Source organism: Poromitra crassiceps (assembly GCF_964638095.1).
Source record: "Poromitra crassiceps genome assembly, chromosome: 1".
Taxonomy (NCBI): Eukaryota; Metazoa; Chordata; class Actinopteri; order Beryciformes; family Melamphaidae; genus Poromitra; species Poromitra crassiceps.
In genome coordinates, this window is record NC_139623.1 from 60,814,547 (window position 1) to 60,827,978 (window position 13,432).

The window sequence follows — 13,432 nt, forward strand, 5'->3', positions numbered from 1 at the left end:
GTTCCACCCCTCCCCAGGCAGGTGGAAGCTAGCAGCCTGGCTCCTGAACGGGACCAGTTGCTAGCCCAGGGCTTGCCTGATAATGTGGTATGCACTATGCAGAGTGCTAGGGCTGCTTCGACCCGCACTCAGTACACATACAAGTGGCGGGTCTTTTCGCGTTGGTGCACAAGTAAGGGCGTGGATCCAGTGAACTGCAGTGTGCGACCAGTTCTCTGTTTCCTTCAGAGCCTGCTTGACGCGGGTTAGTCCCCGCAGTCGCTTAAGGTGTACGTAGCCGCGATTTCTGCTTGTCACATGGGAATTGAAGGGAGCCCCGTGGGGGCGTACCCTTTGGTCTCGCGCTTCATGAAGGGGGCGCGTAAACTGCGCCTGCCGTCGCGGTGCGTTTTTTCCCAAATCGGACCTGGTTACGGTGCTGGACGGGCTAACGGGTCATCTGTTTGAGCCCTTGGACTCCCGATTTAAAGGTTCTGTCTTTAAAGACCGCACTGCTGCTGGCCTTGTCGTCAGGAAAGAGAGTTGGTGACCTGATTGCCCTCTCGGTGCAGCAGGCCTGTATGGTTTTGGGAATGATGGGCGCAGGGTTACGTTGCGACCTAACCCGGTTTACCAACCTAAGAATATTAATGTCAGCTTTAGGTCTATGGTCATAGACTTATCAGCATTCTGTCCCCCGGCGTTCAGTTCGGGTGAGGAGTGATGCTTGCACATGCTGTGCCCAGTAAGGGCGCTCTCGGCCTATGTGGCCAGGACGCGTTCATTACGCACTCCAAACCAGTTGTTGGTCTGCTTTGGGCAGAAGGCCCAGGGTGGGCTCCTTTCCAAGGATCGCTTATCACACTGGATAGTGGAGGCGATCGCTTTGGCATACTCTGCCGTGGGTAAGATACCCCCGGAGGGTATCAAGGCGCATTCTACGCGGGGTGTTGCGACGTCCTCTGCGTTGTTGCGCGGTGTTCGGTGGAGGACATGTGTGCCGCGGCCTCATGGTCCTCTCATCACGCGTTTGTTAGGTACTACAGTCTCGACGTGTCCGGTGCGCGGTTCGCGCACGTGGTGCTGTCGGTGGCAAGGAAGTAGTATCGTTGCCACTCTAATATGTCAGACGGTCAGGCATGAACGTTGCCATACGGCCGTGGTTCACCGATGCCTTTCGGGTCGCCCTGTGGGGTGCTCCCGGCAGCAAGGTCGGTTGAATTAAGGCACTAGTGAGAGCTTGAGTTCGAAACGAAGTAAAACGTTAGGGTTGTGCTACAACCCGGGTTTTACGAGCGAGAACGAGAGCTCTCACTACCCAGCCTTGCTGCGTCGATGCGTCGTTGGGTGCGTCGGATCTCAGCTGGCTGGAAGAATGAGTGACGTTCCCTGGACTGACAGGACGTGACGTAGTCACATGGATCCACGTCAGCCCCAGGGAGGCACCACGCCACCTACGGGTGGGTGGTCGGTTTTAATGAAAAGTAATTTTGGAGCAAAATGACAGTCTTCCATAGGGCTGCGTGTTAGGCACTAGTGAGAGCTCTCGTTCTCACTCGTAAAACCCGGGTTGTAGCACAACCCTAACGTTTGGCATGTGGCACGCCTATGTCCAGTACAATTATAACAGACATGCACTTATACACGCCCCCAATTTGCATTGCGCACGGCGTTAAACGCTAAATTACCGCTTTTGCGAAGATAGGGCCCCAAATGTCAAAAGCAACAGTGATTTTTTTTAAGATGACATAATGAGTATGTCACAGCTTCAGCAAGAGAGTCGAAGTGGATATAAATCTTATGATCATATTCAGCCAGACAGTGACATGGTGACATGGTGACAGTGACATGGAGATTCACAGATGTGAGATGTTTTGTACCACGTTGGGGGGGAAGATGAAGTCAGATCATGGTGCACTGCTGCTGAATGCATATAGTGGAAACACTGGTATTGAACACTGCGAACATTGAGCCCTGGGAACATTGATACGCTCCCATTAATGTTATTGGTTACACCTGTGTTCACCCTGCCTCAAGACAAAATGGCCATTGTGAAAAGGGTCTACAGGAGGCGTTGGCAATGAGAATGAGAGAGATGGACCGAAAGAGAAAAGAGAGCAGCCATGGCTAAATGGTTTATTTTGCACGTCCAATGAGAGTTAATGAACCCAACACACAGGTTAGCATCCAGGTCTACAGCAGGGGGCGCTCACACCCACCCATGCACGCACACACACACACACACACACACACACACACACACACGCACACAAGCTCCATGGACAGCAGAGAACGCCAAAGGGCCTGTGTCCACCTAGCGTCTTTTCCTCAGGTCCAGCGTCTTTTTTCAGTTGTTTCCAATGGGGGGAGAGCGTATGTGAGCGCACACGGACGTCTATAGAAAGTGCGCTGCACCCAGCGTCTATTTTCACAGCGCTCCTGCGTTTTTGTGCGCCGGCTCCCAGCGGAGAATAATTTAACTTTTCAGAAAGACGCTGGTGTCGGGTGCTCCTTTTCTGGCAACTAATCATATGGAGAAACTATCGCAACAGAGACAGAAAGGCTCAATTGTGGGAGCAGATTGGCTAGACACTTAATATTTCTGGTGAGTGTTGTGCTTACTGCTTTTAATAGCGTAGCCTACCTGCGATAGCCATCAGCTATCAAGCTGAACTAACGTTACTTTCAGACTGCTTCCTTGTATATTGTGCGCTGGGATCAGCGCACTCCCAGCGTTTAACGTCGGAAAAAGACGCTAGGTGGACAAAAGGGCCTTTGTCTGTAGACATAGACAGTCAGGACTATTTTACAGCTTTTTCCTCCACATGGCAACCCAGAAACACACGAGTATCATTCATCAAACTGCATTCACGTTAAAAAAAAAATGGTGTCATGATTCCCCCTCATGCCAGTTGAAACATGTGAAGTTTGTCCATATAACACAGGGATGTTGCCAGCACAACTGGAAAGAAAACCAGTCACCATTGACTTCAGTTGTATTGTATTTAAGTATACGGTTTATGAGTTATCTCAGTAGCTGTCAAAATGTCAGCAGATTCAACAATGCTGGAAGAAGGCTGATAAACAGATGTGACACTGTGATGAACTGAAACTTCACCCAGAAAGGCGTCACACTCGACGGTTCATTTGCATTTCAGAGTAGAGAGCAGGGAGAGAATCAACAGCAAGCTCATTCACAAACATGGCCAATGTACTTCTTCGTCTTAAGACACATTTGACTGACGGTCACGACACACTTAACTAGCTAGCCAGGCTGGCTAACGGTCAATTCTGGCCTGTTTGCATTGTGAGACTCGATCAGATGTGTCTGACCCCACTGTCTTGTTAAATCAGTGCTGGCGATGGAGAGAACCAGTCTAGAGCTGCAACTTTATTTTCATTATCGATTAATCTGTCAATTATTTTCTTGACTAATTGATTAGTCCTTTGGTCGATAAAATGTCACAAAATGTTGATCACTTTTCCCCCAAAGCCCAAGATGACATCCTCAGATCTCTTCTTTTGTCCTGACCAATAGACCACAACCCAAAGTTGTCATAAGCCGTTTTCCCACATGTGCTCTGTACCGCTAAATGACCGGAACGTGGTCTAATGCCTGCATGTGTGAAAGTTGTTGTTCCGGTATAAGCGCGACCCCGTCATCGTGGACATTTCACCAGTTTCGAGCCAGTCAGAAGAGCGGTATGTGCGATAACGGACACAAGTGTATTTCCCGCGACACCGGTCCTTCTCTCATGGGCGAGGTGTACACACGTTGCTTAATGTTCCAGCGGGCATAATCTAATCATTCGCGCACATTAAAGCAAACTGGCGAAATGATCTTGTGATAATAAGAGCGGTATGTCAGCTTCATGTGTGGGCGTGCTGATTTCCCCCTCTCTCCTCTCTGCTGCCTGCTTGCTCTCTGGCCACAGTCCTTCAGTCCTCCTCCTTCAGTCACAGCCCGACAGGGACACAGACGAAGCAAATGCACGAAGCGAAATGTGGAAGTATTTTGCTTACGTTGCCGACAGCGAAGGCAAGCCCGGACACATCAAACGAAGCCAGTCTGTAAAAAGTGCTTCAACGCGACGCAGGTGAACGGATAAACAAGCAAACTTATTTCACCATCGGAGTTTTGCCGACACGTCACTCCCCACCCGCTCTGCAGTGCCGCCCCGCCCCCCAACATACAGGCAATTTCGCTGCTATATTCCCACATGCGAGAGCCCAGGTGTGAAGGGAAATGTCCGATATTGACTTACAGGTAATTTTCCGGTACGCATGTGGGAAAACGGCTATAGAAGACTCAAGAAACCAGAAAATATTCACATTTGAGAAGCTGGGATGAGATCATTCTTTTTTCTTTCAAATTAGTCTAAAGATTCAATTAATAAAAGATAGTTGACCATTTTCTGTCGATCGACTAAGTGTTGCAGCTCTAAACTGATCAATAACCTGCTGAGACGAAGAGGAAAACATCAGCCATGTTGGTGAAAAAGGTTTATTTAACAGCCTTCAGTAGCGTTTCATGTCTGAGTGAATTAGCATGGTAACGTTACGCCTGCGGTGATAAACAAAGCATTTTTCTTTCTTTCTTGCTAGCATGTCTAGTGCCAGACAGCAGCCTCGCTTCAGTTCAGCTTAAGAGGTCTTCAAAGGTCTACCCGAACCCGAGACCCGTACGGGTTTGTGTGTACTAGTAGCCAGCATTTATTTAAGAAAAAGGTAAAATGCTGGCTTTTAGAAAATGTTACAGCATAGCAAAGTCTTTTTTATATAACTTTATGTATTTTATGTTTTGTTTTTAGGATTGTATATTAGTTTGTAGTTGTTTCTAGTTTTATAGTTGTATGTACCATTGCCTGTTGTTTTTTTGTCTGAGACCATTAAGCACCAGACACAACGCAAACAAGACTTTGACTTTATTGTGTTTATCCTAGATGTTGTTTCTGAGATGCATGTCCTTACTTCATCTAACAAACAAACAAACAAATAAATCAAGTGTCCACATTTTATTATGGTCAGTCAGGTCCCTTTTATTACGACGAGTTTATGTTGCGCGAGCGTGTGTGTTTAGAAATAAAGCCTTCAGTAGAGCTGTGTGAGACTTGTGTGGGATTGTCCTGGTGAAAGCTCCCGTCAGCTCAGTCAAACCTGAATCTGACGACAAGACAGCAAGTTGCCTAATCTGAACAGAACAGCAATATGGTGTAGTGTAGTCTGTCCGTGCGGTAGGCTAAACGGAGATTATTGTGTGGTCCCTCTCTGCCTTCAGCTCAGCATGGTGGCCCATCTACCCCCTGCACCTTTTGAAGCAGCAAGGCCAAGTTAGGTCGCTATTTTGCTAAAGGAGCTTCTCTGCTCTAGGGACTCTCACTGCCATCTACTGGACAAACTGTAGAACAGCACAACTTGGCAAGATCACCTTTCATTAGGCTACTACTATTGTGTATATGGCATGATAAAAAAAATTAACAGTAGAACAGCATTTTTAGTAGCAATTTTAATTGCCGGGTTTGTCCGGTCCATAAAATATCTCCTCTCAGAAACGGGTCGTATATACTATGTTTTAAAGCAGCTACGAGCAAGATTTTCGATTGTTATTAAACAGTCTAAATTTAATATCAATGCATCACATCTTACCTCTAATAGTAGACGAGACCAACGCAGAGTAGTCTCGCTTGAACCCCGAGTGAACCGGCCAGTGTTAGTCTGTCTGTGGCCAGGGAAGATCAGGAAGTGAAATGAAACGGTTTGCAGCAGCCACTTCGGCCATAACCACAAAATAACTTCCAAAAACCTGTTAGAATATAACGAGAGATGTTCGCGAGAGTATGCATGGCGTTCAACTTGTTTATGGTATGTTGCTAGGCAGCGCAAAAGGGGCAAGGCAGGCAGCTGCGTTTCACTTCCGGGTTTATCCGGTCCGGCGGTAAGAGAGAGAGCCCCCTGGTGACGCGAGTTTAGACAGACACAGACTTAATAATCACCAAGAGAGCAATCTCCGATTCACACGGCTTTGGTCTCAGCTACTATTATAGGTAAGATGTGATTCATCAATATTGTAATTATACTGTTTAATAACAATCGAAAATCTTGCTCGTAGCTGCTTTAAAATTATCGGTCCAATCGGATCTTGGAACAAATTTCCCGGGTCCATTAGGGTTTGGGTCTGTCATTTTGGAACTGTGAAGACCTCTAGTTCAGCTTCACCTGCAACCTACCAGAACCAGCCAAAACCATCAAAAGACTTTTCTTGAACGAAAACAACTGGGCTCTGATCAGTCCTGCACAACACATTCTGTCCTATTACAAATCATCAGTGCAAATTAGATGACAAATTTGGTCATGAAAAGAATGAGAAGATACAAAACAACACAGAAGAAAAGAAGGAAAGTTTTCGGGACATGGTCAATTAAATATTAGATGACATGTTACAAACATCATCGTCTTCTCTGTCCGGCGCCGACTAGCAAGGTGCCTCTTGACGTTAATTAGCGTCTTTACACACAATTTCAAATGTACTCGGACATCAACAGCAGTAAATAAGTCGTACACAGTTCGTCTTGTAAATGCATTAAATCCACTTGGTCCAGTAAAGTAGCGGGAGCAGGCCGTCGTCTCATGAAACTGAATCTTGAATTCTTGGTTTGACGTTTTCTTCTTTACAAATCGCTGCGTGCTGCCAGCTAACGGCTACTTCCCCAAAACATTGAAAATGTCTCATCATGTTAATATGAAGACCTGGGGTTTCTAGCAGTCCTATTTGGTCCTAGTGAATAGCAAAACTGTTAATATTTTTGATATAGTCAGCATTATTTTAAGTTAAAACTGGATCGTTTTGTTATATTCGGCGTTAACTGTTTGAATTTTCATATATCAGGTATTGCACCCCCCCCCCCCACACACACACACACACAGCTGCAACAGGTCTATTTGATCCCTGTCAATCAGAGTGATGTCAGCAGTTCTCAACTCTTCATTTCTTAAGAGTGTAGTTTTTTCTTCAGACAGACATGCGATGAGCTGCATGACAACAGCAAGAGGGCATTTTTTTCTTCTTTTTTTTAGCATTCCTTCCCCCGTCGACACACATCCACACAGCCAGAGGAGCAAGCCCCTTCTCTTCAATCTGCATACAAATGACACCATTTTACACTTTACAATATCGTGCAGTGAATACTCCAAAGAGTCGGGAGCTAGAACCAGGAAGTAGCGTGACATTGAAATAAGCTGGGCATGGACGGGGTTACAATAGAGAGCCAAAGTTAAACGTCACTTCCTGCTTTCTCCCTGTACCAGCGCTGCGAAAAATATGAATGGCGGTGGACGGAGAATAATGCCTACCCCACACTACAAGATAATTTGCAAGATTATGGCCAAGATTCCCCCCTCCCGATTTTCTCGGGGGTGCTCCCGATTTGAGGCGCGTCGGGCAGATAATCTTCCCAAATGATCCTGTAGTGTGTGGGGTTCAAAGATTCACAATCGGGAAGACTGCCTCTTCCCGATTGTGAATCGGGCATATCTAACATGTTAGATATTTACAACCCGACAGGCGATTGCATCTTGAGCAGAGAGCCAGTAGTAGCTGCGTTTCCATTACAGTTTTTCGCAAAATAATCTGGTCCGCGTCCGCCCGCAGCCCCGCACAGAAACAAAGAACGAGGAAATTGTCATCGAGGTGAAATACCCGTGCGTCTTTGAACGGGACGGAAAACTAATGCTATACTGCAAAGCATGTAGCTTACAACAAGCGCTTAGGTCTCATATGCTTCCCGCATCGGCGAGTCTCCGGACGGAAAAGTGAGTCAAATCAGCAGACGCGCCCCTCCACAAGGCACCTGTGCAGACGGTTTTCGCCTGGCCGTGCACAGTAGGCCTACACCCCGAATGGACGCGGCTGTCCGCGCAAATATTAGTTAAACAAATCCTTTCAGTGCAAATGCATTATAAAAACAAAAAATAAGATTTGTTTAGAAAACGAAATGACACAAATGTATTATTATTATTATTATCATTATTACTACTACTACACCCGGTGCGCACACTGAATAGGCATTTTAAAAGTTAACGTCGAGCCCTGCTTCCAAGGTGAATCTTCGGCATAATCTTCTAGTGTGTGGGGTTGCGTTTGAACAGACAGTTTGTGTGTGTGTCAGTTTGTGTGTGTGTCCAGTTTGTGTGGTGTCAGTTTGTGTGTGTGTCCCAAGATTGAAATGTTAAAAAATCGGCTCTCTCTGTCCTGTAGTGTGTGGGCTCTCAAGATTTTTATAATCTTCAAGGATTTGAAAATCCTGTAGTGTGGGGTAGGCATAACTTACTTTTTTGATCCCGTTTGAATTGTGCCACAGGGTGCCAACGGCAATTTTATCAATTTAAAGCATAACGTTGCATGTCAAGAAAGTCACAGTTTGTCGTCAAACTGTTGCACTAGAAGTTATAAATCAGAAAGACTACATACACTGTCGCCTAAGTGACGTCACTTTCTCTACCGGCAAAGCTGAAGACCGGCGACATGCCACGAGCTTCCACGAGCTATGTAGTTTTTATATGAAAAAGTTTCAGTTTGACGACAAACTGTGACGTTGTTGACATGCAAAGTTATGTTTTAAATTGACAAAATTAGCGTTAGCACCCCGTGGCACAATTCAAACGGGATCAAAAAAGTAACCTTATTCTCCATCCACCGCCATTCATATTTTTGGCAGCGCTGGTACAGGGAGAAAGCAGGAAGTGACGTTTCACTTTACCTCTCTATACCCTCGTCTTTCACACCAGAGAGCTGTGTTCAATAACCAAATTGTTTTAGTGGCCTAAACACAACAACCTTTACAACCGTTTGCAATTTGGTTGAACGCCATTTGAAAGTGTAAAGTGGGGTTATTTGTACACAGATTGGTGAGACCGGGTTGAGCGGAGACACGTTAACAGTCATTAGATGGATTCATGGTTACATTTTGGTTTTAAAAACAGCTTTTTTCTTCTTTTTATCTGCTTCCATTGCGTTCATAGTAGTTTTGTGAATGTAGCCATGGTAGAGAGACAATAGAGACAGAAAACGGAGTATACCATATAGTTTGTATGTGTGTGTATGTGTGTGTGTGTTCTAAATGTGCTGTATACTGAGTCATTGTTTCCTTAGTGACGTCCGCTGCGTGAGTCCCGGCGGCCATGTTGTTCTCGCGGCTGGGCTCGGCCGTGCGAGGCAGACTCCTCAGTGCTCGCTCACTCGGCCGTGCGAGGCAGTCTCCTCAGTACTCGCTCAGGTTGTGCCACTTGGAGATCTGGCGGCGGGGGTTTTCACACACCTCCCTCCAGTGGGCGGAGCCAGAGGGGGCAGGGCTGCTCAGGCCCAGTGGCAGGCGGCCCAGAACCTGGTTCTTGGTGGTGCGGTCGAAGTCGACGAGCAGGAACTCCACGGAGAGCTCGGGCAGCAGCTCGGGTGGCACGTCGTAGATGAAGGACTCGTTGAACACCGGGTTGAGCGTGCTCTTCTTCACGTGGGTCTTCTTCTTGGCGATGCGCTTGCGGCCGTAGAAGACGTTCACCTTCACGTACGGATCTGAGGAGAGAGGAGAAGAGGAAGTGTTGAAATAAAATAATACTAGGAATATTGCGTGCTCATCTCTAGGGAGGAGATTCTGCAGATGATGCACTTTTTCTTTTGGTTGTGAGCAAAGTCGTGCCACCTCATTGTTTCGCGCACCTGTGCCCTTCAATAGTAGGACTAGAAATATCATGCGTGAAGCGCGCTCATTTCTTCATGTGCTCGTGCGCTCGCCTGCTCAACTTTGGAGGCTCAGTGGTTAGCGCTGCTGCCTCACAGCAACAAGGTCCCGGGTTGTATGGAATTATTTACCTATCATAATGCAAGAGGTTGCTCAAGAAATTTGAGAGCATCATTTATCAATTTCACATTCAAATCTTGGACCCTTGGACTCAAAAAGCCCCCCCGCATGTGCTCAGATTTACTCTGCTTGTCATTAAACTATACGCTCGCGCTCAAAACTTTTCTTTATGGACAGATTTCATGCACTCACATTCAAATATCCCCTGCTCATGCTTAGATCTTCTCTGCTTGTGCTCAAACTCTGTGCTTCCATTCAAATGTCTCCCCTCTCCATTCAAACTGAGTGTGCTCTCTCTTGGAATTTCACCTCTTGGATCTTTTGTCTGCGCTTGGATTTTCTGTGACACAACCCTATCAGAAACCCACAACCAATAGAATGCCAGGATAGTGTCACATGATCCCCGACCCAGCAATCATGTGACACTATCCTAGTATTCTATTGGCTGTGGATTTCTGACAGGATTGTTGCACAACAAATCTGAGAGGAGAGAAGAGATCCAAGAGCAGAAGTTTCAAGAGCGCACAGAAGCAGTTTGAAGGGGGAGGGAAGGACATTTACATGCAGGAACCGAGTTTGAGCGCGAACAGAGGAAATGTAAGTGTGAGCAGGGGTTCTTTGAGTACGAGTGCAGGAAATCTGTCCAAGCAGAAAACTTTTGAGTGTGAGAGTACAGTTTGAGGACAAGCAGAGCAAATGTAAGCACATGCGGGGGCTTTTTGAGTCCAAGGGTCCAAAATCTGAACGTGAAATTGATAAATCATGCTCTCAAATTGCTTGAACATCCTCTTGCATTTAGATAGGTAACTAATTCCAAAGCTTGAACCCCGGTCCATCCCAGGTCCTTTCTGTGTGGAATTTGCATGTTCTCCCCATTTTCGTGTGGGTTTCCTCTGGGTGCTCTGGTTTCCTCCCACCATCAAATACCTGTATGTTAATATCAGAAAGGATCAAGTAGATCTATTTGACTCCATCTGGCAACCTCTCATTCTGTACCTGGAAAAAAACACGAAATAATGTTGAACACTACTTTATTATTTTTTAAGTTTCTCTGTCATATTGTTGGATCCATGTTTTTTTGGGGTGGGTGGGGTGAGGGCTAGGGGCTTTATGTAACAATATTTTCTTTATTCTTATTTTCTCTGTTATTATTACTGTTATTACTAGTATAGTTGTATCGATCAATCCATATATCGTACACTTGACGTTTTTTGTGTGTTTTTCAGTTGTCGTTGTTATTGTTGTTTTGTTTTTGTCCCCCTATCCGTCACATGGTGTTGATGTTTGTCTTTTGTTTGTTATAGAAAAGAGATGGTGTCTGACATAATACTGTAACCGTATTTGTAATAGTACTGTAATGTACAGATATTCGCCATTCTCATTAAAAAATGTTCAAACAAAAATACCTGTATGTTAGGGTTAATACACTGTCACTGTGTGTGTGTGTGTGTGTGTGTGTGTGTGTGTGTGTGTGTGTGTGTGTGGCACTGGCAATTCTAACTGGAGTTCCAAGGGACAGCAGTTGAAAATTAGCCATCTGGATAACACTGGAGCATTCCCAGTAATGTTCATTAATGTGCATTGTCCCTCAAATAAATAAATAAATAAATGCTTTGGGGTAGAATGGGTGCCATGCTTTAGAATAGTGGGGGAATAGTGGGGGAGGAGAGATCAGGAAAGGGAGGAGGTGGGGAGGGTGCAGGGGAGGGAGAGCAGGGGGAATGTGAGAGAGGAAAGAGCAGGCAGTGGCAGGGAATGGGGAATGTTGGGGAGGAGAGGAGGTGGGGAAGGGGGAAAGAGGAGAGAGCAGGAGAAGGGAGGGGGGAGAGCGAATGGGAAATGTGGGGGAGGAGAGAACAGGGAGAGAGAGGTGGGGAAGGAGCAGGGGAAGGGGGAAAGAGAAAGAGAAAGATAATGGGTGCCATGCTTTAGAATAGAATGGATGCCATGCTTTAGAACAGTGGGGGGGGGGGGGGGGGGGTTCAGGAAGGGGAGGGGGTGGGGAGGGATAGCAGGGGGAGTATGAGAGAGAGTATGTGGAGAGAACAGGGAAAGGAGGGGATGCCATGCTTTAGAGTAGGATGAGTGGCATGCTTTAGAGCAGTGGTGCTCAATTTGGGGCCCGCGGGCCAAACTCTTATTTTTTTGGCCCGCCACGGATTTGGGGGTAAAAAAAAAAAAAAAAAATTTTTTTTTTTTGCAGGCCAGGCCACCGTGCAGTTGCCCGATGTGCCCGATTATGCAGCAGCAGTCCGCGCCTGAATGGAGATGTCGGGACTCTTCTATCTACGATTAACGTTAATTTTGTGCAGCTGGTATTCTCTCTCCCCGACTCTATCACACCAGTGTGAGGCATTGCTATCTGAGGATTGATTGCTCCTGATTGGTTGGCTGAATCACCTGGTTGGGGGGTGAGCTCTGATATTTGATCCCTCCCCAGTCACTGGCTTTACACCAGCTCAGCAAGATGGACAGATCATCATCACGGCATTGGCACACTGACAAAAGAAAGTTTAGGACGGAGTGGCAAGACGAGTATTTTTTTCCCCGAAGTAAATTCAACAGTTTGTCTCATTTGCAGACAGAGAGTGGCTGTTTTGAAAGAGTACAATATACGTTGCCACTACGAAACTGATTTTCAAAGTACCTTGAGGATTTTTCAAGTTGTGAATTAAGTCAAATTTCTCTCTTGATTACAAAGGTGGAAAATACAACTGTTTTTAACTGGGTGTTTACTGATTAAATGTTTAAGCTCCCCACAAATGCAGATGTTTTTTTAAATATATATAACCAATTGCAAATTATTACAATTACCAAACAGATAAAAAGTAGATTATTATATTGAAATGTTATTTTAGATTTAGAATGTTAATTTTCTATAAAACACAATACATTTTAATGTAATTCCACAATGTTTATTTTTGGCCCTCGGCCCTCCACCCAGATTGAGTTTTGGTCCTTCATGGGAAATAATTTGGGCACCCCTGCTTTAGAGTGTGAGAGAGGAGAGAGCAGGAAAAGGGGGGAGAAAATCAGACAATCTGACTACTCTAGCCATTAACCGGAACTAACTAGGACACAGGGAATCTAGCTAATCTACAGCCTAGTCTGGCCTGTCCTATTCTGCTCTAGTCTGATTTTAGCCTGAACACTATAACAGGTCTACAGCCTACAGTTAGGCTGTAGCTAATCTATCACCTAATTTAAAGCTATTCTAACCTACCGGCAACCCTCGACCAGTGATGGAGAGCACCGATGCCCCCCACCCCGGCCCCCACACACATAATGCGTGGGAGAGAAGGCCAGGCTGGGACACAGTGGCACCCCCCTCACCCCCAGTGCGCGCAAGGAAACCTTTCCACCACATGGATTGCCTCAGTGACTTGTTGGCTGAGGAGGAACCTTGTGAGGGCCGATGTACTGTAGGGGCCCAGCTATGGACCCCATCTGATCAAAATGTCAGGTTACTGTAAGAACTACTTGATCAAATCTACAAGACATCAAAACATATACACATATATATATTCCATATATATGTATATATATATATATATATATATATATATATATATAGTGTGTTTTCACGGAACTCTTGTTCA

At 45.8% G+C, this 13,432-nt stretch overlaps 1 protein-coding gene across 1 annotated transcript in view; it reads right to left on the minus strand.

The window, feature by feature from the left end:
- Positions 1 to 9,236: 9,236 nt before the first annotated feature.
- The window catches only part of LOC310788388 (synaptotagmin-11-like), a gene marked incomplete at both ends in the record, with an annotated part of 28,686 nt that continues 24,490 nt past the window's right edge, over positions 9,237 to 13,432 (minus strand). Inside the window, one exon of the mRNA XM_083649947.1 lies at positions 9,237 to 9,547. Within this exon, the coding sequence (XP_083506073.1) occupies positions 9,237 to 9,547 (311 nt within the window). The remainder of the gene's footprint in view (positions 9,548 to 13,432) is intronic.